We start from the raw sequence: 27,176 nt of genomic DNA, 5'->3' as shown, positions 1-27,176 counted from the left end.
GGGGTAGCCTGGTGGTTAAGGTGTGTGCTTGCCACACAAAAGACCTGGGTTCGATTCTCCACGTGGACACAATGTGTGAAACCCTTAACTGGTTTGGATAGGTGGAATATTGCTAAAGGTGGCATAAAAATAAAGTTTTTGATGATCTGTGAAAATGTATTTGTTTGGTAAAGAACCTTTCCACATAATTTCAAACTTCTCTGTTATAAAACTACAGTGAAGAAGACTTGCTTGGGACACTTGTCTCTCTTGAAGTGGATGCTATCTTTCTTCTTTATATATACAAAACAAGAGTCTTAAGAATCCAAACTTTATTTGAGCTATGTACAATTTAGGTGACATTCAGGCATATTTTTGTTGCCTTAATGAGTATGGGGCACTACAGAGTTGGACATGACATGCCCACAATCTGATGGCTGGACCTTCTCAGCATGATCAACATTGGACATCCCCTTCACTTCAGAGACAAGTGAAAATTTGGTAGGACAACACATATTCTTCAAAACTGATTTATGTTACAAATACCACAAGTCTTTCATGAGCTTGTGGATCGGCCATGTTGATTATATCTCATGGTGTCCTCCCTGTTTTTGTCACAAAATTCCACATGAGAGCTCTTCAATGGGTTTGGGACATAACTGGCATTTCCCTGAGGCATCTCTCTGTCACCATGATGATAAACTGCATCCCCAACGCCTTGTTGACGGCACTGTCCCTTGAATCGTTTGTCCCTGGAATGCAGTCTCATGCAGACTCCACCACCCACAGATGAACCTTCTTGTCCCCACCGACGGCAATGATTGGCAGGGTGTGGTGCCACGTCAGACCGTATGCCACCTGCAGACTGGCATTCACATGGAGCTGCCAACAGAAATATGACTACAAGAACACTGTCAAAAACATACAATTTGTCACTTCTGAAAATAAATTATCAATCACTCCAAAATGTGGTGACGAACTTGTTCAGGAGAGCATACCGGTGATATCATGCATCTCCATAAAAATCATCATCACCCCCACTAGCCATTAATTATGAATGTTCCTGAATGGTCCCTACATCCAACAATCTCCCAGTCATATCACCTGATTGACAATCCATGAGGACGTGGGTTACAGTTTATAAATTACACTTGCTGTACTTCAGTGACCCATGGGATTTTGTCCCCAGGCTCACTGACCACATCAGTTAAGTTCATCATGTCAGTGACTATAGTCTGGCACAGACTAGACTGTATGTAGACTGCAGTCATCATGGCTATTAAGTAGGAATAACGCATTAAACGACAAACGAACTCCATGATAAGTCAGACAGCACCATCTTGCAATAAGCTCGAGATTCAGAGTCCGATGTGCATTTTATAGTCAGCATGTGGAACATATCACTGATGGTGAGTAAGCATGTGTCCTATGTATTTTACATTAGTTTGACAACCTGTTGATGTCGAGTGTTGAAGACCTTGACTTGTCGCCCAGGACGACCAATGGTTGCTAGGAGACTCTGGTGACATCGGGCAAACTTGAAGTACTTTGTTCCCTCAATGTGAGCTTGGCGTTTCTCAATTGGTTGACTATAACATAACTTGAATTGTTAGTATAAATCAGACATGAGAATTTTCTGTGAATCCACAGATTTCCGTGTTTTGGGTTTTATTTTTGCCATTTCTGAGATTGATGAAAATTTGCAATAAACATTTGAGGGGAGATGAGGGCATGTAATGTAAAAAAGGAAGCGCCATTCGATAAACACTGAAGTGTTTGCTAACAGTGTGCAGAGTTTAAATGTCTAACATGGAGAGCAAACCAGCAAGTTTCTGAACCCCAGTAGTTAGTATATGGCACAATCAGTAACCTATTCTAGTGGTAATGTATAAGGAGTGAATTGCCGTACCTTTGCGTCCATGGTAAACATCATTTTGCAGGAAAATGGCTACCATTATCAAGTGAGGTGAAAATGATTGTCTGAAAGACATTGACTCGTCTAGTCCATTGACTCAATCTGGACACGCAAAGGGGGCATAGGCTTCCCCCTTGATCCCCAGCTTTTTTCAGTGTTTTTTACAATCTGTCATTGTCATGTCTCATAAATACACCAAACATACACCTAGTTAAACAATGGCCCTACACCCTACATTTACCCCTCAGTTACTATACACTCTACAAAAGCTACAAAAGTTCTAGTCAACAGAGAATGCTACAAACACATTTACTACCAGTTAACCTAGTCCTTACACCCACATAAACCCATAGATAACCAAAGACATTACACCTAACATAAATCCATAGATAACCCAAGACCTTATGCCCTGCATATAGCCCTAGTTAACTGTTCCTCGGTTACCAACAACTACACCCCATATATACCCCATATAAGTTAACCAATGAATTGACATCTGAGTATGTAGGTTCTCCAGTTACTAATTTAGACCCATGAAGGCCCAGGGCAGAATAGGCATTCAGCAACCCATACATGCCATGAAAGGTGACTGCTTGTCGTAAGAGGCGACTAACAGGATCGGTTGGTGAGGTTCGTTGACTTGGTTGACACGTGCCATTGGTTCCCGTTTGTGCAGATCGATGGTCATGCTGTTGACCACTGGATTGTCTGGTCCAGACTTGATTATTAACTGACCACTGCCATATAGCTGGAATATTGCTGAGTGCAGTGTAAAACTAAACCCACACACAGTTACTAATTGCGATCATTTAGTATTTTTTTCTTGTTATTTCTGACTATAACCATAGTAACAAGCCATGAGGTAGAGACAACTCACCTAGACACTGATGTATCGAAGATTAGCCAGTCTGTCCCTGCAATGGCTCCCACCTGCAGGCTGCTGTGTCTTGACCAATCAGCAGCCAGCAAGGGCACCTGACCACAACTGAGGCTCATGATTGGTTGCTGGTTTGTCAGACTGAAAATCCGAATCACACCATTCTTCTGTCCAACTAAAATCTGAAACATTCACAGCTTCATGTAGGGGCTGAAGAACACAGAAGACACATCCATTGTTGCCATGACAACACAAGAAATCAGTTACACTGACTGACAGGTCTCGAATCTTTCACATGATGGATAAGTAATAACAAAACACAGGAATTACAGTTTTCTCTATAGAAAGCATCTAAGTTTATTACTTAAACACATCAAACTGACACTTCTCATTACTGACCCATCAAGGTCCAGGTAGAACAAGCCTTCAGCAACCCATGCTTGCCATAAACGGTGACTGTGCTTGTGGTAAGCTTGGGTTGTCAGGCTCGCTGACTCGGTTGACACATGTCATCGGTTCTCAAATGCGCAGACTGATGCTCATGCTGTTGATCTCTGGATTGTCTGGCCCAGACTCGATTATATACAGACCGCCTGAACATAGCTGGAAAATTGCTGAGTATGGCGTAAAACTAAACTCACTCACTTCTCATTACTATGAAAACTTTACTAAGACACTAATATGAAAGTTCAATATATTCCACGGGTTCTAATGCTATTTTCCTAACACCCATAGAAATGTCACTAGAGCACATGCTATTTCACATGAAACTAAATTCAAAATGAAATAAAAAGATTTCTTGGATGTGCTGAAAGCAGAAAGAAACTCATTTTTTTAAAAACACAGTCCCTAACAAAACTGAGTGACAGCCATCTCTTAAAGACATTAACATGTTGGGCCATGTAAGACCCTCCCTTCTTACCTTGAGTGGCTCCTCTGAGTGCCAGCAAACACTCATGCCTGGAGACGTCAGCTGGAACACCAGCAGCTGCTGACCTTCTGTTGACCATATTCGACATGTCAGGTCATCGCTAGTACTGGCAAACTTTGACCCATCACCAGGGTCAAAGATCACATCATTGACAAAGTCATTATGACCAGAAAATGTCTGTAAATGAAACACATCATGGTCACAGCATGAAACATTACAAATCAATATACCTTAGTTTTCTCTAGAAGATATATAACACACAAATGTCATATGACCTACTTTAACATTAAATAACTGATAAAGTGAAACACCCTGGTAGCATACGGAGTCCATAGGCAGCATACTTACTGATTTGACTTGACAACTGCACTCAACAAACTAAACCATTATGCACTTGGTGATCACTAGTTTAAGCAAATTCCAGTTAGGGCAGATAACACCAGAAATGGGCTTCACACTTTATACCCATGTGGGAATCAAACCAAGGCCTTCAGCATGATGAGCGAACGTTTTAACCACTGGGCTACCCCACTGGATAATGACCAAGTGGAACAGCAGACTTCAAGTGAGCATTGATGACATATCTGAGGCCCTACACTGCACAGTCTAAGAAAACTTACTTTCAGGATAATTTGTCTAACAAACCCTAGCAGGAGGTTGCCTCTGGTCGCTAACAAGGATCTCTCAACAAACAAAAATCCACATAAAACACAGATATTTGGCATACAGTATATATACACTTTGGGGTTTCTGTTGACATGGTTACCATTAGCTAATATTTCCACAAGCTGACGTCCTTGAATATTGCCAAAACTCTATTTTCAGTGGCTGTTTACTCGAAGTTGTGGTGTGCTCCATATGCTTCACCCGGAAGCGATCATACTGAAAATAGCTTTCAGAATCATTCAGGTACAAATCTTTGCGAGGCAAAAGTTCAAAAGGCATGTAGAAATGTCAACTTTCGCGATTTGGTAAGCTGTGTTCTCATTGGTCAGTCTGAAAGGTTACCTGACGTGACCTCCTATCGGAGTTTGTTAGACTCAGTATGGGAGTGTAATGACTTAATACTGAGGCTAAATTTAATTAGACTGTATGATGCAGACACTGATGACACCTACTCCTTACTTAACCATGTTCGTACATCCACCCATCATCCATTCACACAATGATGGGAAAGAGGTCTGATGATTCCGTTTGTCTCAACATCTGATGTCTCCTTTGTACACAATGAACATGGAACGAGGTCACGATGAATGATTCTCACCTGCTCTGTGTTGTTATCTTTACCATCAGAACGGAACAGATTCAACTTGTAGTCTTCCCCAGCAGACACAAAACTGCAAGTAGAGGACTTATCTTTTGTATCGAGGCACAAAAATTTCAAATTTCAGTGGTTTCAAAATTTCAGCTCACAGACAAAAAATGTTCGAGTGAGTTAGGTTTAATGCAGTTTCGAACACAATTTCAGTTACATTATGGTATGTACTGGCAAACACAGAAACGTTGAGCACCAACCTGACAGTCTATCCATATTAGCATGTAACTTGTGTCGCCCATTGGCACTTGCCATTGCAAGCAAAAGGACCAAAGGTTGTCTGCGACCAAATGTAGTGTATTACTGAATTGTTACACCAACCATGTGAATCAATTTCATTGTCTTGGACTGCATGAGCACTAGCCTGCATCTGCTCTACCTTTCACAAACCAAATGAATTTGCTCATTGCCATGAACAGCCTACATCCCGTAAGCACTCTCTATGCACGTTCAACTTATCCGTGTTTGCCAATCAATTCGTGAAGACCTGAGTTAGAACAGGTCTTCAGCAACTTGCTTGTCATAAGAGGAGACTAACAGGATTGGGTGGCCAGGCTTGTTGACTTGCTTGACACATGCCATCATATCCCAATTGCGTAAATCACGAGACTGTCTGGACCACTTTCAGTTATTTACAGATTGCTGTCATATAGCTGGAATAATATATACATAGAGCAGTGTTAAGCACCAACCAAACAATCCTGTCATCTAGTATGGTTATCATGGGAAACTAGATCGGGGAAAAACAGGATTTGAACACACAATCAGGTTTCTGGCATGCCAACTCTGCATGGCCAATTGTAGCTGCTGAACTTACTAGGCCAAAAGCAACAGTATAACTACAAGATGGTATATCAGTATGTTTTAGTAATTTGGAAACATTTATCTGCTGCTTTTAACTGGAAATGTTCAGATTCATTGCTCTTGGGTGAGTGAATGAGTTTAGTTTTACATCGCTCCAGCAATATAATTGCAGCGGACACATGAAATGGGCTTGACACATTGTACTTATGTACGGATATGAACCCGTGTTTTTGGTGTGATGAGCAAATGCTTAACCACTGGGCTACACCACCGCCTCTCCTCTTGAGCAAGTGAGTGAATGAGTGAAAGCATTGGATTTAGGGTGTTCTCCCATTTGTGAGAACTCCCAGCTGTGGGACACATTAATTAATGGTTGATTGCACATAGATGGTGTTTCCACACCCCTACAATGAAAGTGGGAACAGCCCAGTTCCTGAATAATACCCGCAAGAGGCATAGTACATTAATGAGTTAATTAACACTGAAGATATTGTTCATTAAAGAATGTTTGTAGTTTTCAGTAAAGAAAACTGACAGCTGCAGAAATAAGGAAATAGATTATCAAAGATATGGAGTAATCAGGTCGACATCAGTACTTACTGAAGTTCTGCCATATAACAGTGATCAAAAGGAGAGTCAACAGTTCATACAGTATATTAATTATATATTAATATTAATTGCAGTTACCAAGTTATTGCAACAGAATCTGTTGCAATAACTTGGTAACTGCAATTAATTTTAATATACTGAGATTTTATGATTAACAGTGAATTGGGCAGATACCCCTTCAGTACACATGTACATCCATACAAATGTAAGAATTATATCAAACTGGAATAAAATGTTATGTTTCAATGGCAAATCAAATACCACTTGTATGATGTCATATACTAGTTATTTTCTTAAATTGCTGAATTTCTTTTCCCATTTTTATCAAGTGTCAAGCATATTGTATCATACAAGATACTGGATTGTATGGTATTTCATTCACACAATCCATACATGGTATTGTTTGACTTTAAAATAATGTACAATTCATTCTCACTGGTCAGTCTAATTTATACAGTTATGGTAGGGCTCTGCTCAATGAAAGTCATTCCTATATAATATGTAAGCATTCGCAATGTTATAATATGTATGAATCTGCTGTATATTATCTCTGTCAGTATATGTGATTTTTGAGAATAAAATGTCTGTTCTGTTCTGTTGACAAGGTTTAGTTACCCTAATTAGCAAGGACTAATCCATTGTATCAGATAGTGTAGTATGGTGAATTTTCATTGTTAATTACCAATTCCACTGTCTCGCAACTGGTAGTCTCACAACTAGAGACTCGCAACTGGTAGTCTCACAACTTGTATGCTTTCATTATATCACAGCATTTGACTGTAGCTGTCCAGCTGATGGGATACCTGATATTCTTGGGCAGTACACTGAGGGAGGTAGAAGGGCTCCAGGCTAGGGCTGTGGTGTTCGTAGCTGACTGGAAGTCATGGATCCGAGCGTACTGGACCCCGTCTACCGTGGCATCTTCTTCCTGCATTAAACAAGCACAACCATCATATGAGTCAGTGATTTGTATATTGCTTTTAGAAATATTGCAGCAGTATCACAATGGAGGACACCAGAGATGGGTTTCACACATTGAACCCTGGCTTTGAGCTCGAAAAGTGAAGGCTAACCAGCCACCATACCATTTACTGGTACATACCCTCAATCTGTTGCTTCCATATACATAAAACTCAAATTGTTAATGCATATTTTGAATTTCTGATATGCATATGGGCTGCCAAACAGTTATCTAAATATTTTAGCAGTATTTACAAAACAACACAATTGTTCGTTAAATCAATGAAATGGACCTTAATTAGCTATTCACCAATGTGTCCAGCTCATTCAGTCCTTCACTGTCAGATAGTACTTTTATGAAGGGAGTCATGGCACACGGCCACTGGCAGTTCAAGTAGGCGTTTTCTCACAACTAGCTATTTCAGAATTTCTGAGGCCATTCATGAAAAAATATCCCGGTAATTTTTCTCATTAATAACATATAAAGTTTATATTTTACTAACCTTGAGTGATAAAAGATATTTTAATCTATTTCATACAAAAAACCAAGAGTTCCCGACAAAAATAACGTTGATATTGTATCGGTGACATTGAGGCAGCTCGCCACATCAGAGTTGTTTGTATGTGTTTTCAACAATAAGCCAAACTTTTTCCTCCAGTGATTCAGTGACATGGCTTCCTGTTTATATATTGCCTGGTGCTACCAGGCAAATAATCTTGCTCAGTTTCGCTCGCCACTTTTTGTTAAACACGCAATTGAGTTTGCAGTTTTATGAAGTGGTATGAACGATCTCGGGTAAATAACATCAATATTTATTCTCGCTAATAACCTGAAATCGGCAAGTGAAGATAGAAATTCGGGAGGAGGTTGCGACGGCTAATAACTGTGAGCTCCACTCAAAGGGTGAGAATTCCACACACTGAACCACATCGTGACATGGGATAGTGTATGCAGTACTGCGGCCGTCCTCCATAGTTCAAACACAAAATAATAAATCACATGTGCGACCGGTTTGTTTTGGCGCTACCTTCTTGACGGGAAATAGACTCAGAGTTACGTCCCCTATCATAACTCTGGGAATAGCTCGTCCTTTTCCGGTTATAATCGGCTAAAATCGGCATCACAAGGGCACAGGATGTGAAAGATAAATAGAATAATTCATGTGTCATGGAAATATGATGCATCTACCATCTCGTGACATTAAAAACAAATCTTATATATTCAGACTTTTCATGCCACTCGACGACAGATATATCATATTTCACAAATCACTTGAAATATTCTCTATAAAGTTGTTTATAAACCCGTACTATTGTGGTTACTCCATGTAAAATAGTGTTTCTTTTACTTCCGAATATCTGATATCATTTAAAACATAGTTATTTATTTACCTTTTCTAATGCAGCGCCATTCTTGTACATTTTCTTAAATGGGATGGTTGGTTTGCCCCTTATTCCAGCAAAATTTCAGCTGTATGGCGACTATCTGTAAATAATTAATCGAATCTAGACCAGGCGATCAAGTGGTCAACGCCATGAACCGGTCTACAATGACATACACATGATTGTGTCAACCAAGTCAGCGAGTCTGGCCACCCGATTCAGTTAGTCTCCTCTTACGACAGGCTAGCATCGCATAGCATTATCTGTCCTAGATATTTAGTGGAACTGAACTATATATTCTGCTGGTAAGTACTATTCTATCACTAGTCACCTGACGAAGGGAAAAGCGAAAAAAAACCCAAAAATGTCTTGTTAAGAAGATAGCCTTGGTTACCCGACCGATTCCAACCCAGATTTCATACGGTGTTTGCGTAATGTGGAAATAAGACAATGCGCGTGTAAAATCTCCAGATCATTATCATTTTGTTAGAAGTTCACTCAAGCATGCACTGTCAAAATTTCGTGAAGGCATCTTGGTTCTCGTATACCACAGGTATGTGTTTGTGTGAATGAGTAATTTGTTAAAAGTTGAAAGGTATTGGCATGTAGACAGTCTTGTAATATAAAGCGATTCGGGCACCCGTAATGCGTTACATACTGTGATAATATTGAAAGTTGAAGTATTTGGCAGTGAATGACACTGATTGTATATGTAGATTGTATATTCTGCAAACCGAGACCCTTAAAATACAGTCTAAAAACAGAAGTCTAAGTCATCAAAATTTCTATTATGTATGAAGGCCACAAGCCCATAATAATATTAACATGCATATTCGAGACGATTTGAAAAAACAGAATTTCTTAAAAGATTTAGCATTTACCTGCCTACCTTAACACTTTGTTTACGACCCATGAGAGAAAAATCAGCAAGACATATATGTACATGTACAGCAGAAATGGAGTTTTGGAAAGTAATTTCCAAAGCCTATTTCTATTTTTCTAACATTTATTTTATTTTGTATGCATGATCGATAAAACGAGCTAGATTACATATGTTCAGATTTGTTTTGTATGAGGATATTTTTAAACGAACTCAAATTTACTTGCAAATTCTTAGGCAACAATCTATCTCGAAGATCTTCTTATGCTGGACATTTCAACAAAAAGTGATGTTCATCTTCTAAAACTACTTTACATGCAGGAAATGTGTCTTTGAGATACACCAATATTTTGCCACCTACCTGCATTATTCGTTAAAGGTAAGACGCCAGCTCAGAACTTATATAATTTACGTAATTTATATTCCAAATTTGAGGAGCGATACCCCTCTTATATTTTGTACATAAGGTATAAGCTGAACTAGGAGATGTCCAATTTTTGTAAAACATATTGATCAAACGTTCTTCAAAGTTTGAATAAAGGCACACGGATCACCGACAGCTTATGAATACCAGACAAACCCAAAGCCGTATGACTCCCATGTGTGGTACCCATCAGCATTTAGGTATTATAACATATTATATGCCCCTTTCGGAATTCGTCCATCATGCATTGCCACTAACTTAAGCCAATATTTCATAGTTCGAACGTAGCCCCATACTTCTGACCCATACAAGTATATGTAAACTGGCTGAATTTGGCTGTCGATTACATTAAACAATACTTCAAAAGGTATTGGTCCTAATTTCCTTAAGATTGTAGTTAATTCCATTAAAGCCTTCTTACTACGGGTTGCAAGTTCTGACAGCGATTGTCTGGGAGTACAATTACAAGTGAACACAAAACACAGATATTTGTAGCTGTTTACCGTTTCAATGTTCCTCCCATTATAAAGTCAGTGTTCCTTAACCGCTGATTTCCAACCTCTCTTAAAAACAAGAACTTTAGATTTATCTACATTTACAGTTAGTTCACACTTATCCGTATACGATTTTAAAGTGTCTAGCTGGCACTGAAGACCAGTATCTGGCACACGAATTACACAGAACGCAAACAACAGCATTAGAATTTCAAGTACATCTGTACATTGGACCCCATTCAAACAAGATTTTGTGATTTCTACGGAGAGTTCATTTATAAACAGTGAGAATAATACTGGACTCAGCATACAGCCGCAAACCAAATGGACAAATATAATGTTCCGTTTGCTCGGATCGGACTCTGACACCCACTCACACCCATCCATTCGTCGTGCAAATGACGTTAGTGTCAAATCAGGTTTTGCTCCTGCAGTCGATCACGTGATCTTCACATCGAAGTTTTCTTCATTTGCACGTTGTTTGCTTGGAAAGAACTGAAAAAACACACTTTTAAACCACAGTTTTAACGGTACTTTAAAAGCCACAATTGTCAAATGTGCAACGTGAAGGTGCAAGCAGGAAGATCAGTTATTGACGTCGCAAGAGCAATGGGATGCAGTCGTCGTGCTGTGTATAACTTTCGAGGTCGTCTACAACAAACTGGCACCACATCTGATCGCCCAAGGTCGGGTCGACCACGTGTGACGTCACGAGCAGAAGACCGTCAAATCATCCTACGTCACCTACGTGACAGATTTCCGTCGGCTACACGAACCAGGGCTGAGATGTTTAGAAGTCGACTGTCCTCACAGACCATTCGAAATCGGTTGCGGGCTGCCAGTCTCCATTCCCGACGTCCATATCGTGGGCCAATATTGACGCCATTTCATCAACGTCAAAGTCTGTTGTGGGCCCAACATCACCTCCGATGGGCCCGGAGAGACTGGAATCGAGTCGTCTTTAGCTATGATGCAGGTTTACCCTCAGATTCGCGGACGTCAGGCACAGAGTCTGGAGACGATCTCGTGAACGGTATGCCCAATGATGTGTAGAGGAAGTCGACAGATTCAGGGATGAAAGTTGCATGGTGTGGGGTGCTTTCTGTGGGAACAACTGTTCCCGATTTCTGGTCATCCGTGGAAACCTCACATCTGCTGCTTACCGCGACCAGCTGCTCCCCTCTGAGCTCGTTCCTTTCATGGCGGCTCATGGCCCAGGTCTAAAGTTCCAGCATGATAATGTTCGGCCGCATACCGCGATGTTGACACTAAATGTTTTTTCAAAACGCTGGAATCAACGTCATGGACTGGCCATCGCGGTCCCCTGATCTTAATCCAATACGTTTGGGATGCACTTGGGAGAAGGCTTCGTGGTCTTAGGAATCAACCTCAGAATTTGCAGGAACTTTGAGCTGCCTTGCAACAGCAACGGCGCAGAATCCCTAACCACATGTTCACAAGCATCAGGCAGTCGATGAGGAGACGGTGTTTGGCAGTGGTGAATGCGCGAGGCGACCATACACAGTACTGAAATGAGAAATTTCGAATTTTTATTCATGTGACTTGACATTCTGTATACCCATGTTTTGGAACGGCGGTGTAGCCTAATGGAACCGATTGTGGCACTGTCAGTGTATCGAGTACATCACACAGATCTCAGCAACGAAATAATAACAATTTAACCATCTTACCACCTCTTGTTCCTTTATAGTGCCCTGAAGAAAGTTTGTTTTTTTGACTCAGTATATTTTCAAAGAAAGTGTTAGCTTGATCGTTATTCCATGTATGCTTGAACGTATTTGCACTCACGTCTTCAGTTACCGTTTTTCACCTGGGCCAGTGAATGTAGAGATCAAAGGAATGTGTTTACTCTCTGTTCTCTCTGAGTTTGAGAAATACTTAAATAGTCCAGGTGATGATATAACGAAAACCCTGTTCAGAAATATAAATAAACATTCCTCCAGTATTTCCCTCCACCCTGTCATTTAAGATATACTTATAAAGGCAAACACCTTTTGGGAATTAAAGTTTATGAAGATTTTAACGTAAACCATAGAAATAATACAAAACGTCATGTATTTAGCGAATATATCTTGCAATAGGTATGCCGGTAATACCTAGACTTCCACAAGTCGCTATCTGCTATACACCCATAGGTTTTGCATTCAGCCAGTGAACAAGGCTATGGTAATACCGTGCAATTCTAGTTAAAAGTTTACTCTAGCACTGTTGTAGGAGCAATTGTTTCCTCCAGTTCTCTTGATCCCGTGATCCTTACTTGGCACCAATCCAGCGTCAAACAGTTGTGTGAGTGGTGAGGTAGCCTCGTGGTTTAAGTGTTCGTTCGTCACGCCGAAGACCCAGGTTCGATTTCCCACATTGGGGGCAGCTTTTACGCATTTGGACCGGTTTGAACATTTTTTTGCACGTTATTTATTTATTGTTATATCAAGTTCCTTCTTTAACCTTTGAAAACATAGTATCACGTGGAGCTGTGAAGTCATGTGAATAAGCGTTTATCTGTGATTCGGGTTCATCATCATAAGATCCTGAAATGCCTAGGGGGCATAACTCCACCAAGCCACTTGGCCAGGCGCACCTTCATGATAAATCATATCAACACGGATATGATTTAAATGACGATTGATCCTTTAAATAAGCCGATGCAAAAGAAGAGTTTTTCCAGTATTTTATTCTTTTTAATACTTACAGAAATAAAAAACCCCGAACAATCAGCTAAATTACTCAATAGTAAATACATCAAGAGCGTGATGTCATCAACACACATAAGCTCACTGACAGGAAGAGAGCTGCGGTGACCGCTTGGAGAGAACTCCCCGCTGCTGCAGGGGGACAAGGAGGTTGGGAGTTGACGAATAGCATGCGTTCTTCCTCCCCTTGAACTATTGGACTCTGCTGCTGCACGTACTCCACAAACACGTCGAGGTCAAGGTCACCTGAAATACAGCGGTCGTCACCTACTGTCACCATCAGCGGGCTATCATCTAAAATCCCTCCTCCACCCATTTAACGCGTGTACATCATCACCAGCGCCCTTACTAAACATCAGCCATTTAACTGTAAGTCTCACATTAGGCTTGTTCATAGTCATAAGAGTGAGTCAGTTAAATTTTATAGTCACAGCGGTAATATGTCAGCCATGTTGTGACTTTAAAAAATCAGGGATAAATACACAATTTTTAAAAACCTGTCGACGAAGGAAATAGAAGAAAAACCTTGGAATTTAAAGGCGCGCGCCATTGTAAACATTAGCATCATCAGCTTTATAAGAACCATAAAATAATACACTCGATACATAAGCTGACGCCCACACGTCACATTCAGCATGCACGTCACTTTCACACGCTGACGTCCACACGTCACATTCAGCATGCACGTCACTTTCACACGCTGACGTCCACACGTCACATTCAGCATGCACGTCTCATTTGCAATGTACGTCACATCCAGCACGCCCTTGACATTCACATACACACGTCACATTCATCAAATATGTTGGTATGCTCTTCTCTTTCAACATTCTCGGCACACTGGTCACCCCACTTGCTACACCTGTCACATGTTCGCCCCATACATTACAGCGTCTCACCAACGAGGTGATGCTTGACTTTGTTGACGTTGATGACGTCGTAGAAGTCCCCTCCATTAGCCAGAAAGGAAGGCATTATGACCTGATAGATCTGATTCGGCTGAACGTCCTCGTATATGGGCACCTCGCACCTGGTACAGACTGCCCTCAGTCGAGTCACCCGAGACCCCACGGGACGGGAGATGTCAAACTCTATCTTCAAACCTGTTGACACCCGATGATGAACCATAACGGCTGAGATGAGTGAGTAAGTGAGTGAAGGTATACGCCGCACTCAGCAGTATCCCAGCTATATGGCGACGGTTTGTAAATAATCGAGTCTGGACCAGACAATCCAGTGATCAACAACATGAGCAACGATTTGCAACACCTGACACGACCTCTTGTTTCGCATACGATATATGTTATAATATATACATCTATGGGCAGCTGAAACTATCAACAAAAGATGGTCTAAACATTTTGCGAATCATGACTGTTACCTCTTACGAAAATATGGTAATTTTGAACTTGCAACTACAATATACATTGTTTTTACATACAAGATGTGTATGTGATAAGAGGTAATCTTGTCTCAAGTAGTTATTAAACATGACCACGATCGACTATTATAGTCATCATCATCATCATAATAATCATCATCATCATCATCATCATCATCATCATCATAATCATCATCATCATCATGATGCTTTCCTCGTGTTTCTTGCGTCAATACTTTCCTGAGAACATAGGAATGTAGTTTGGGTTTCGTAAAGGTGGAAATAACTTCAAAACTTACAGTTGACCTCAGTAAACCACTACACTATGTTTCCTGTTTAATCCAGGCTTCGTGCCATGTCTGTGCAGACAGATCACAGAGATGGACGCAATGGATGAACACAACTGCTGGGGAGGTGGAATAGCATAGTGGTTAAAGCGTTCGCTCGTCACACCGAAGACCCGTGTTCGATTCCTCACTGAGATACAGTGTGTGAAGCCCATTTCTGGTGTCCCCGCAGTGCTGGAATATTGCTGAGAGCGGCGTAAAACTATAATCACCCACTCGCTCATACCTGCTACTTGTAAGAAACCACCGAATTTTTCATCCGTATTATGAAAAGAGACCGAGTGCTCGAAAACAGCCTTTAAGTGGCGTCCGTAAAGCTCCACGATGTCGATGGTGTTGCTGAAGGGGAGGGCCGTGGCCGCCTGCCCAATGGTGATGTCACCTGCAGATGTGAAATAGTGAGTGAGGGTTTCTCCAGCTGTGGAAACAACAGACAACGCATTTGTAATGAAAGACGATAATAAAACAGAACCTGACTACTCCCTGGCTCCTGCGAAGGGAATAGTACTTAGGACTCTGTCTTATACGGAAGTGTATTAGTTCCACGGTGTCACTATCTCCTACGTAGGACTTACTATCTCCTACGTAGGACTTAATATCACCTAAGTAGGACTTATTATCTCCTACGTACGACTTACTACCTCCTACGTAGGAGTTAATATCTCCTACGTAGGACTTACTACTTAGTATCTTACTTACTATCTCCTACGTAGGACTTACTATCTCTTACGTAGGACTTAATATCACCTAAGTAGGACTTATTATCTCCTACGTACGACTTACTACCTCCTACGTAGGAGTTAATATCTCCTACGCAGGACTTACTACTTAGTATCTTACTTACTACCTCCTACGTAGGAGTTAATATCTCCTACGTAGGACTTACTATCTCCTACATAGGACTTACTATCTCCTACGTAGGAGTTACTATCTCCTACGTAGGACTTACTATCACCTGCGTAGGAGTTAATATCTCCTACGTAAGACGTATTATCTCCTACGTACGACTTACTACCTCCTACGTAGGAGTTAATATCTCCTACGTAGGACTTACTACTTAGTATCTCCTATGTAGGACTTACTATCTCCTACGTAGGACTTAATATCACCTAAGTAGGACTTATTATCTCCTACGTACGACATACTACCTCCTACGTAGGAGATAGTAAGTCCTACGTAGGAGTTAGTATCTCCTTTTCAAGAAGTCCTTTATCAAATCTGACATCATGACTAACGATCTAAGCCATTGGGTCATGATGACAGATTCAGTGCTTCAAGTATATGTCAATGGCTACCAAATGCACTACAGAATCCCTTCATGGTTGAAAGTCATTGACGATGAGAGATATTGAAACAGTACTGGATTTGAAGGCAATAGTGCAAGAAGAGGGTAGACAAGGGAGATGGTCTCGCATTTATGGATACAGGATCGTGACACTTTTAGAAATAGAAGATCCTCTCACCTTCAGAGATAGGAGATCGTCTCACCTTTATGGATAGGAGATTGTCTCACCTTTAGGAATAGGAGATCGTCTCGCCATCAGGAGTAGGACATCGTCTTACCCTTAGTAATAGGATGTCGTCTTACCTATGTAGACAAGAGATCGGCTCACCTTTTGGAATGGAGGATCTGATGCCCCCTGCGTTGGTGATGGCGATGCTGACGTTGTTCCAGTAGAGGGAGTCGGAGTGTCTGATGTTTTGTCTTACCATACTGTCTGTTATCACATTACCTGTCAATGTGACATCACACGTACCATTATCTGACCGTAACGACGACTTCATCGGTTAGGGGCTTGGATATTGCAGTAGTGCAGAGTTATGTACCTTGGGCATGCCAGAATAATGGTTCGTCCCGGTTCATGGGCAGGATCTATACCCTTGCTCATGTGTTTTATCAAAGCGGACAATGTTTGTGACATCCGTCACTTTGGGCTCTCCTCCAATAAGCTGACATGCAATATTATAACTGGGATAATGTCTTTAACAAAACATATCACACTCCTAACAAGTAACAGAAATACACTATATTAAGTTGACACTTAGGATGCATACACTATGAAGTCCACTACTCGTCGTACAAGGGTGTTTTCTCCACTGATAAGGGTTTTTATGCATTAAGACCGCAGGGGATTTTACTACACATGGAAGTGTTACTGAATTTTGTAAAGGGTCAAATGCAATTAAAATGTCATATGGCAATTCCAAGTGCAAAACGGCTTGTCATTCCTGGTTAAACTTTTACATTACCAGTCCACCCAACCAACACATCATAACAACACATTGTAGAGTAACTACCATATTGTTTTATGGCTGTTTGTAGTCTAACGCACCACTCGGCAATATTCAAGCGTATGATGGCGGTCTACAACTGACGTAATGAACATGATCCATGCAGTTTGGATAGGATGACATTTATCAATCAATTCTGTAAGCTTGATACTCGTATAGTCGTCTTAAACGACAAGCATTTCTTGCTGCAGATCGTTTTTACACGGATCTTCATTGCTCTCCACCAGAATCATTAACGTATTTAAGACTACCATATTGTCATAACAACGCATACATTATCAATACAGTATGGTATTTGGACAGAAATGCCAGAACAATCTGTCGATGACCAAATCCCTACCCAGATTGCATTCCCTCAGCCTGCAGATTCCCTTCTGTCCTTGTAGAGGCACGTGGGATTTGCCCACGATGTCATACGCTGTCTCGTCTATCTGCTTGGCGAATGGTGCTAAGAAGGTCAAGGTCGATGCGTCTACAACACAAAGGTTAAACAGTCTTCAGACGAGCCATAACGTCAAGTAACGTAGTGTTGTTGTCAGTTACCAATATTGTTATACTGTGCCAAGTTAGGATATGACCTTTGAAGCCAAGCAGGTTATGAAACGAACCCTGTGTTATTATATCAACCTGTTGCTATGTTGGCAAGCACGTTATAACAACAATCCTGTGTATATGAAGCCAAGCTCTGTATAATAATACACTTGTGATATATCCAAGTACCCGTGGAGCACATTATGTTAACATCGTGTGTAGCGTTTCCTAGCACATTATGATACACATTGTATTGTGTTGCCGAGCACATTGCGATAACACCATGTGTTGTTTTGCCTAGCGCATTATGATAACACATTGTATTGTGTTGCCCAACACATTGCGATAACACCATGTGTTGTTTTGCCTAGCGCATTATGATAACACATTGTATTGTGTTGCCGAGCACATTGCGATAACACCATGTTTTGTTTTGCCTAGCGCATTATGATAACACATTGTATTGTGTTGCCCAACACATTGCGATAACACCATGTGTTGTTTTGCCTAGCGCATTATGATAACACATTGTATTGTGTTGCCCAACACATTGCGATAACACAATGTGTTGTTTTGCCTAGCGCATTATGATAATACATTGTATTGTGTTGCCCAACACATTGCGATAACACCATGTGTTGTTTTGCCTAGCGCATTATGATAACACATTGTATTGTGTTGCCGAGCACATTATGATAACACCATGTTTTGTGCTGCGTAGCACGTTATGATAATAACCTTGTTAGGTTTGATATCAGGTTGTGATACCAACCAAGCTACCCACCTTGTGCTGTGTTGTTGTCCAGTAGGATTGGGTTACCTCCCCATGACGTGATGACTCCTTCCGGGTCAAAGGTCACTTGCAGATCTCCAAGATATTTCCCGTAGGCGTAGTCCTGCACCACAAGCACCTTGGCCCCTCCTGACTGGGTGACCACGTGGGGATACTCTCCTTCCGGCTCCTCATTGGAGGGTTGCTGCCCTAAAACAGGTTAGATAAACTAAACCAGACATCACTTCTTAGAAAAGTGAGTGGGTTTTAGTCCCTCGAAAGATTTATCACTTACATGACACCATGGCTACCGATTGTGACGGAAACACCAAAATCTCAGGTATACACAATACTCAGACATATCCCCGGTGCTGACAAATGATTAGTTATGTTAAAGCGGAAAACGTGTCATGTCTTCCTTGTTCCACTAAGGACACAGCAGACACAGCTACCAGTGGTGCATGTAGCCGGACACAAATAACCGGTTTCACTCATCCCACGAACAGATTCCATGGTAATTATATGGATGACTGAGCACGGTCTTACGCCGCTTTAGACAATATTCCAGCAATATCACGGCGGGGACACCAAGAAATGGGCTTTACACGCTGCATCCTTCTGGAGAATCGAACCCTGGTCTTCACCTTGACGTTCGGACAGCTTAACCACTAGGCCACCCCACCGCCCCGTAATTATAAGAAAAAAAAATAAAAAAGAAAACTACAGGAATGGAGCACTGAAAATCAATGTTGAAACCAGGTGTTAAAAAGTAAATAAATAAAAAACCTTTGACCTAAACCTCTTGTGTCTGTGTGCAAGTGTTGTGTGTGTGTGTGTACACCTCACATCATCTGGCATAAATATACCTACTTTAAGTGAAACATAACGTAGCAAACATATTTTGAATGTGGCTGTCTTAGACGAGTGCCATGTTTTCAGTTTATCTGTAACATGTTCTATAATGATGCCTCGTTAGTATAAAGAAAAAACAGAATACAGAAAAAAACCACTCAATTTTGTTAATATTCCAACAAAAAAGACTGCCATAAAGAGCAGCATAGCGCTGAGGAAATATGCTTCGGTCAGTGAGAATCAGTGATGACACAAGCTGATGACATGTCACCTGTATAGAGGAAGGTGTTGTCGTGGCCCCCTACAATCACGTCAACTCCCTGCACGAACTTTGCGATCCGCTTGTCCACCTCGAACCCGGAGTGACCGACAGCGATGATCTTGTTGATCCCTTGCTGCGTCAACACTGACACCTCGTCCTGTATGGTCGCTACTTCGTCCTCGAACACGAGGTCTGCACCTGTTACGTGAGCATGTACAGTAAACACCGGTTATATCGAACCGCAGGCAAACTGTAACGCAAATGGGTTGCGCAGTATACAAAAAATGACCAGTATTCTTATATGAGCGCGAAGCGAGCAAAGGCTGGCAACGTACTATCCTCGCTTATCCTTTTTCATGTCAAAATAAAATATCGCCACCATCAAAAGTATATACCCATTTCTTCACTGGGTTGTGCTCTCACATTTCCAACCCCATTTTGAACAGTTACTCACGTGAATTATATATTATTCAGCATTTTATAAGCGCAACCCTTGATATCAGACCGTTCTTCGCCTCCATTCCCCATTCTAGCTTCCGGTTCAACGGAGTGAGGAACAGGAGGGTGTTATTCCATACGGAATACTTACAGTTACCTCCCCTGCTTCATTCGCCCATTACCTCAAACGTGTTTTATGCAGAATGATTGTTATGGAAATTCTAACAATAGCGACGACAGAAATAATGACAAATTAACTCCAACAGGTTCATGCTAAAATTATGCAATATGGTATTTCTGCTTATTCTTGTTCCGTCACTCCGTTCAACCAGAAGCCGGCAGGGGTAACGGAGGCGAAGAACGAATACCACGCGTGACGCTTAAAATGTTGAATAAAACATATTTCACGTGAATACATTTCACGTGCGGTAGAAAATCTGAGAGCACAACCAATTGAGGAAATTGAGTGTACCTTTGAGGATAGCAATATTTTATTTTGACACGAAAAATATATTTCGATCCGAAGCGACGGAAGTACGTTGCCAACCTTTGCTCGCTTCGCTCGCAGATAAGAGGACTTGTCATATTCTCTATGGTGCGCAGCCCCATTTGCACTGCAGTTTGCCTGTGTCCATCCCAGAGGGATCATTTATTTTAGTTCGTCATAACACTAGTTCGTAGGTACACAGGGTTGTGCAGTGAGGATAATCGTGTTTACTTAATCCGTATATAAAACGCCTGCTGATTTAATTTGCGCTCATTTATGTTAGGGTATGAAGATAGAAAAGGCTGTCATGAGGTGCATCTAAATGGTCTATTTGGGCAGTGGTGAACGTGCAGGGAGTATTTAGGGCACACGGGTACGTGGTGAAGGTACAGAGAGTATTTAGGACATATTGGTACGTGGTGAAGGTATAGATGGTATTTAGGGCATACGGGTATGTGGTGAAGGTATAGAGTATTAGGGCATATGGATACGCATTCTCTTCCCACAGTGGTTACTTGTCACATCTCCCTACGTAACCTCTGTTCTAATACGACCCTTTCATGGTGCGAGTATTCAAGACTGCGAGTATTCGTGATTGGATGCATTCAGATTTAGTAGTGCAATCAGCGACCTTGTTTCAAAAGTGATCGTTCGAAAGATCTCGGTAATTTCCGGATGCTTCGTGAAAACTAGAACCTCTTCCCTAGCGCGATACTCGAATGTTTCGTCTAGACAGAACTCATTCTTGTCATTTTTGTTTCTCCACATTGCTTGGATTTGTCAAGCTGAATCTAAGTCGATGTAACACGTGTTCTGATTGGACAGAAAAAAGGGAGATAAATCTGCTGCCATTTTTTGCCGCTAGAGGATTTTATGTGAACCGCGAAATATGGCCGTATTAGAACAGAGGTTCGTAGGAAGATATGACAAGTAACCTCTGTGAGAAGAGAGTGACGGATACGTGGTGAAAGTGTAAAGAGTATTTAGGGCATACAGGTATGTGCTGAAGGTATGGAGAGTAGGACATACGGGTATGTGCTGAAGGTATAGAGAGTATTTAGGACATAAGAGTATGTGGTGAAGATATAGAGAGTATTTAGGGCATACACGTACGTGATGAAAATATAGAACGTATACAGAATACATTAAATTGTACCAGGTGGGGGTAACAAAAGGTAGCTACGCTATATAAGGGTGAAGATACAAAGAGGTACGTGGGTTAAATGGATACCTGGCGAAGATATTGATGGTGTCTCCTGTGTTGTGTATCCAATCACCCCTATCCTCTCTCCCCCGATTGTAAATACGTGGCTCTTTTTTAACTTTGTTCGAAGTGGGGAGTCTTGATTGAGAAGTCGAATGTTTGTACTCAACACGGGGAAGTTAGCGGTGTCGAGAAAGGGGATGAGACCAGACTGCCCCTTGTCAAACTCGTGGTTTCCCAAGGCCTGCGAAAGACAACAATTAAGCAACATGAGATCAGGATACCAGAGACACTATTAGGGGATTTCATACTTAGCCAGCAATTGACTGCACTGCTGATTTAATATGATTTTGTTTGTTTCTGTTAAACGCCGCACAATATACAAGATACAATAAGGCAATCTTCCTATCAATTAGCTTCTTGCTGCCAGATTCGAACCCGTTCCCACGATGTTGAATGTAAAGTGAGTAAATGAGTTTAGTTTTACGCTGCACTCAGCTATATTCCAGATATATGCCGGCGGTCTGTAAATAGTAGAATCTGAACCACACAATCCAGAGATCAACAGCATGAACATCGATCTACGCAGTTGGGTTACAATGACATATGTCCACCATGTCAGCGAGCCTGACCACTCGATTCCGTTAGTCGCCTGTTACGACAAGCATGGGTTGCTGAAGGTCAATTCTAACCAAGATCTTCACGGGTCTGAATGCTGAAGCATGCCGTGGGATAGTGAATACACCAGGACTCTTTTACCCATTTATCGTTAGGTTGAAATAAACGTGTTTCATATTTTACACTGACAGGTGCGTCTGTCGTTGTCTGTAAATAGTAACAGAGGTAGTACGAACCGGCATTCCTTGCCCAGTCCCAGTGACTAAAGGGAAAGGTGTAAGGGCGTTTTATGACCACGTACCTTTAAATGTTTGTGTGGTGTTTACGGGGCAAAGCATATGTGATGACAAAGGGACAAGGTAGAGGTGGCGTTAAATGTTATAGGGTAAGTTGGAAGCGCTAATAAAGGTATAATGTACCTGTGGTGACCAAGAGTTCAAGGTACAAGTTAAGTTTAACGAACCAAGCAGACGCAGCACTGGATAAAATCGGGGTTTCTTACAGTGGAAAGTTGTACAGCTTTGTTTACTACCAAGACAAGTCCGTTGTGTTTGAAAGGCCAAGGCTTTGTAGAGTTTAAGTCAGAGGCATTCATTTTAGTGGTTTACAGTGCGAAGTAGAAGTGGTGGTGATGAAATTGGTAGAATGCGGTGATTAAAGGAGCTACATAACGTGTACTGGGAAGCAAGAGACATAGTATGTGGCACCAACGTTGACACGTGGATACTAAATGTCTGTATGGTAGGAAACAGTAATCTTAGAGTTGTGTGATGGGAGAACTGGGGGAGGACAGGTGAAGGTGAGGATGATGTAGTACCTGTGTTAAAGTAGTGGGTACTGAAAACCAGGAACCTGTAGTATCAGAGTTAGGATGGGTACATTAGGTGTTTACAATAAGTATGTGAGGGGCGAGGGAGGAGGTTTGGTTGATGGTACCGGGCACTTTTGGGGTGATGGGTATGTGTATACAAAGGAACAGTATTTTAAAGGTGTGGGTGGATGGATGGGTACATCAGGTGTTTACAATAGGTATGTGAAAGGTAGGGGTGGGGTGGGGTCGATGCTAGCGGCAGTGGTAGGGGTTTGTGTGCAATGAAGCCCAGTGTTTCCAAAGCATGAGAAATATAGGGTATATCGATAAAACAAGAACTATAAAGTTGACATTTGTCCGATCACATTGTTCTATCTACCAATACCCATTCACATACGTTTGACACCTATTTTGTTTTTACGTCTAGAGGAATCTTAAACCTTGAGGGATAAACTGTACATTAACGGCATTAAAGCCCTACCCAGCTGTGCTGCAAACGCATTTGGTCTTGTAGGGGTCTGGTATATGGTGGTTTTAACGAGACAGACAGCAAGAGTGTTATGGGCAAGAACGTAGTAGGGGTCGGGTGTACTGGTCTTTAGCGAGGTGAGTAGTGCCAGTGTTGTAGGCTGTCTAAGCATACTGACTGTTTGAATAGTCAGGTCTTGAAGTCATGTTTCATGTTGAAACGTTTGCAAATCACTCGACATGTCAACGGTACAAATCGCGAGACATGCGACTTGAAATTCTGAAAGTCTGTATCTGAACTATAGTCCATATCACGTCATATGCGGTTATACAAGCAGTCAAATAAATAAATAAATAAATAAATAAATAAATAAATAAATAAATAAATAAATAAATAAATAAATAAATAAATAAATAAATAAATAAATAAATAAAACGATCTTCTAGCTAGTGTGCTAGGTAGTGTGTACAGAGGGCGCGGTGGTCGCATCGTCTGTGTACAGTCTGCATACACCGTGTATATACAGACCGTTCGTAGCAAGTGCTTGGATTCATGACCCAGCCATACTTATTGTCATGGGCTTGATGGGTCATTCACCTCGGTGTCGTAATGTATCCGTCATCGAAACACTGTAGGTATTCAATTTAATTATTTATACTTTACCATTTGAACCTTTATGAGTTATTATCTAACACAGAACTGTTAAGATACAATGCAAATGTCACCTGATGAGGGGACAAGAACAGAGACGTCATGACAAACAGATCAAGACGTTGTTATCCATAAGATTTGTCTTGTATTACTACATCAAATTCTAAATGCCTTTGAAGATTAAAATCTGTTACATCTTATACTATTTGCAACGTGGATGTATTACACTCTTAAAGGTCGTTATATGGGCAACAGTTCACGGTGAATGTAACACAGACCTGAAGAGATGCGAAGTAAAGTTCATCTGAAATGAGGTGAAATTCCCAGTAAACAGGGACTATGGCTAGTCTGGTGGTTAAAGCGTTCACTCATCAAGCCACTGACCCGGGCTCGATTTCCACATGGGTACAATGTGTGAGGCCTAGTTCTGGTGTCCCTCACCCAGATATTGCTGAAATAATTCTACAAAAGGCGTAAAATCATGTTCACTCACCACCTAAAGGAAAATATTGATGTTAAACAAGGACTCACCATGGCATCATATCCTAGATGGTTCATGAAAGTAGCTGTTCCGGCTCCCTGGAACTTGTAGAACCATAGGGTGCCACTAAACTGGTCCCCGCCATCGAGCAGAAGAGTGTTTGCTTGGGCATTTCTTATTTCCTGGATCTTAGTCTTCAGACGAGCGAAGCCCCCGTAGCATTTTCCCTCAGCTGCATTCACGGGGGTGCACTGCCCACTGTACTTGTTGGCCTGCTCGATACGAGCGTGGACGTCGTTGGTGTGGAGGATGGTGAGGTTGAAGCTGACGGCCACAAGAGGCAGGACAAAGACGATCAGAGGAAGGGTGATCATTTTGAGATGAGGAGCGACAGACAACTGTCACTTCCGAGGGTCACAAGCACTAAGCTACTGAATGTGTTCAGCAGTTGGAATACATGGGGGAAAGCAGGTGTGCCCATTCAATCAAGCCATTCACTGAATCACCCTATAGGGTGTTTGTGGGGTTCAAAGCAGACATAAAACATGAACGCTTTACGAGGTGAACGCTACACAAAATGGGACATTCATAATCACAATACTATGAAAGGCTACGGGGACATGTGTAAAGGCGAGCCCACTGCAGCTCAAGTTTATATATTCACATGTAAACTCTACTACTGACTCCATGACTGAACATATGCCACCTAATGTTTTTCATAAAACACATGAAATTAAAGTTAAGGTTAAAAGCTGCAAAACTATGGATTTCAACTTCTCAATTTAGGGTCATTTCCCAAACCACAACGTAATCTGTATGAAAATTGTTTGGATTGTGATTTACAAGTCACAAACATTCAAACAGAGTGTACATGTTGTCAGAAACACTGCAAATGTCGTGTCCATTTGCAACGCTGCAAGGGCATGACGTTCCTTCATCATCGTGGACGATTCAATCGATGTTGACGGGTTCATGACATGCCCCGAAATGGTGAACAGCATGTCCCAACACGTATAATAGTGGTCTCATCACTTTGATCGAACTGTTTAAGGCCAAGAAAGCAACGTTTCAAATTGTATAGGTACAATACAATGGGGCTTTATCGGCCATAGTTATGATTCAGTGATTTTAATTGGGGTTTTTACCTGTACTGATAAGAAGATCAGAGACTAAAGAATTTGAATGATTTTTAGAGTTTTATTGGACCGTACCCTAGGTGATATAAATCAGTTAATACAGCATATGTTTGAGCTGATATGTCTGATGTATGACAAATCATTTCACAGTAAATCTGTATTGTTACAGTAAGTGCAACAGAACTGTAACTGAACGATTCGGTTAGATTCATCAAAAACTGAATCTGACACACTAGTTTCGGTTTCCGATAACCATGATCACTATTTCAAGTCGATATTTTAGTTATTTAAATTATTTGCACACACATTTAAGTCTGACTCAACTCGAGCAGTTTCAGGCGCTGAAATAAGGCGAAATGTGATTGGTTGACGCCGGGCTAATTAATTATCCAATGAAAACCAAGTTGAAGGCGGATTTTTAAAAAAGCCGACTCTGAGAGTTTAATGAAAACTGATGTTTTACTTGTATGAATAATCGAATCGAAAATGACCGAATATAGTGTCCAACATCGAAAATGAAATCGAATCGAATGGAGGTTTAGGTCGTTCGTAACTACTCGCCTCTTTCCGTGACGTGCCATCCGACTTAGCGGAATGGCACGAGTAGTTACGAATGGGTCTCGGTGAATCGTTGCAGGACTATTTCAATATCGCTGTTGATGAAGTGTAAGTGAGCATCCCGTTGCGTAAAGGGTGATGCTGGGGTGATGATCATCATGCGTGGTGTCACTCACGGTCTTTTAGTTCTGAGAGGGTCTGGCTGACACGTCTTATTAGACTGAAGATACTTTACTTCTCCCACCGCGGCTGATAATCTTGACATCATGGTATGTGTCTAACAATCAAATTCGACAGTATATAAGACATCCGGCACATGTGATCCAGCAAAATCATTATTTCCCTGATACATACCAAAACATAAGTCTCATTAACCTATTCAGACATTGATCTACTTTTCAGCCGATCCGAATTTTCTCGTGTGAAAGTGTAAATCGACACTTCAAACAATTCTAGTTAAACTGAATTTCAATTCCTTGTTTCATAAGAAAATGATATTTATAAATGAATTGTAATTATAAACTTTAACAGCACCGTCTTTCTATACTTTATGGCGAGGTTCAGGCAGCATATCTTAACTATGGAGTTGCAGACTGCCCCTGTT

The 27,176-nt window shown here is 41.3% G+C and overlaps 2 protein-coding genes across 2 annotated transcripts; both read right to left on the bottom strand.

Moving 5' to 3' along the window:
* Positions 1–296: 296 nt before the first annotated feature.
* Positions 297–8,455, bottom strand: LOC137286579 (nucleoporin Nup37-like). The gene is made up of 7 exons (XM_067818521.1): positions 8,221–8,455; positions 7,234–7,358; positions 4,967–5,039; positions 3,694–3,879; positions 2,772–2,953; positions 1,433–1,568; positions 297–861 (listed from the first exon to the last, which is right to left on the bottom strand). The coding sequence occupies exons 1-7, from the start codon at positions 8,362–8,364 to the stop codon at positions 745–747; spliced, it is 963 nt and encodes a 320-aa protein (XP_067674622.1). The 5' UTR covers positions 8,365–8,455; the 3' UTR covers positions 297–744.
* A 4,788-nt stretch (positions 8,456–13,243) lies between these two features.
* Positions 13,244–25,252, bottom strand: LOC137286578 (5'-nucleotidase-like). Its single transcript, XM_067818520.1, has 9 exons — positions 24,929–25,252; positions 21,876–22,092; positions 19,729–19,917; positions 18,618–18,815; positions 17,643–17,774; positions 16,624–16,743; positions 15,237–15,392; positions 14,182–14,385; positions 13,244–13,528 (listed from the first exon to the last, which is right to left on the bottom strand). The coding sequence occupies exons 1-9, from the start codon at positions 25,250–25,252 to the stop codon at positions 13,332–13,334; spliced, it is 1,737 nt and encodes a 578-aa protein (XP_067674621.1). The 3' UTR covers positions 13,244–13,331.
* Positions 25,253–27,176: the final 1,924 nt, after the last annotated feature.

Source organism: Haliotis asinina, chromosome 6 (genome assembly GCF_037392515.1).
Source record: "Haliotis asinina isolate JCU_RB_2024 chromosome 6, JCU_Hal_asi_v2, whole genome shotgun sequence".
Lineage (NCBI taxonomy): Eukaryota > Metazoa > Mollusca > Gastropoda > Lepetellida > Haliotidae > Haliotis > Haliotis asinina.
The sequence above is the reverse complement of the archived record's forward strand: the minus strand, read 5'-3'. Positions and strand labels throughout refer to the sequence as shown.

What these genes read in the sequence shown, in the direction of transcription:
- LOC137286579 (XM_067818521.1), bottom strand. Translation starts at nt 8,364, where the DNA reads ATGGAGGACGGCCGCAGTACTGCATACACTATCCCATGTCACGATGTG. An exon ending in GTACTGCCCAAGAATATCAG is followed by an intron (nt 5,040 to 7,233) that starts GTATCCCATCAG and finishes CTCTACTTGCAG; the next exon opens with TTTTGTGTCTGCTGGGGAAG. An exon ending in TTCGATACATCAGTGTCTAG is followed by an intron (nt 1,569 to 2,771) that starts GTGAGTTGTCTC and finishes GTTATGTTATAG; the next exon opens with TCAACCAATTGAGAAACGCC.
- LOC137286578 (XM_067818520.1), bottom strand. Translation starts at nt 25,252, where the DNA reads ATGATCACCCTTCCTCTGATCGTCTTTGTCCTGCCTCTTGTGGCCGTC. An exon ending in TGGTTTCTTACAAGTAGCAG is followed by an intron (nt 14,386 to 15,236) that starts GTATGAGCGAGT and finishes GGGTGTCAACAG; the next exon opens with GTTTGAAGATAGAGTTTGAC. An exon ending in AGTCAAGCATCACCTCGTTG is followed by an intron (nt 13,529 to 14,181) that starts GTGAGACGCTGT and finishes GCTGTATTTCAG; the next exon opens with GTGACCTTGACCTCGACGTG.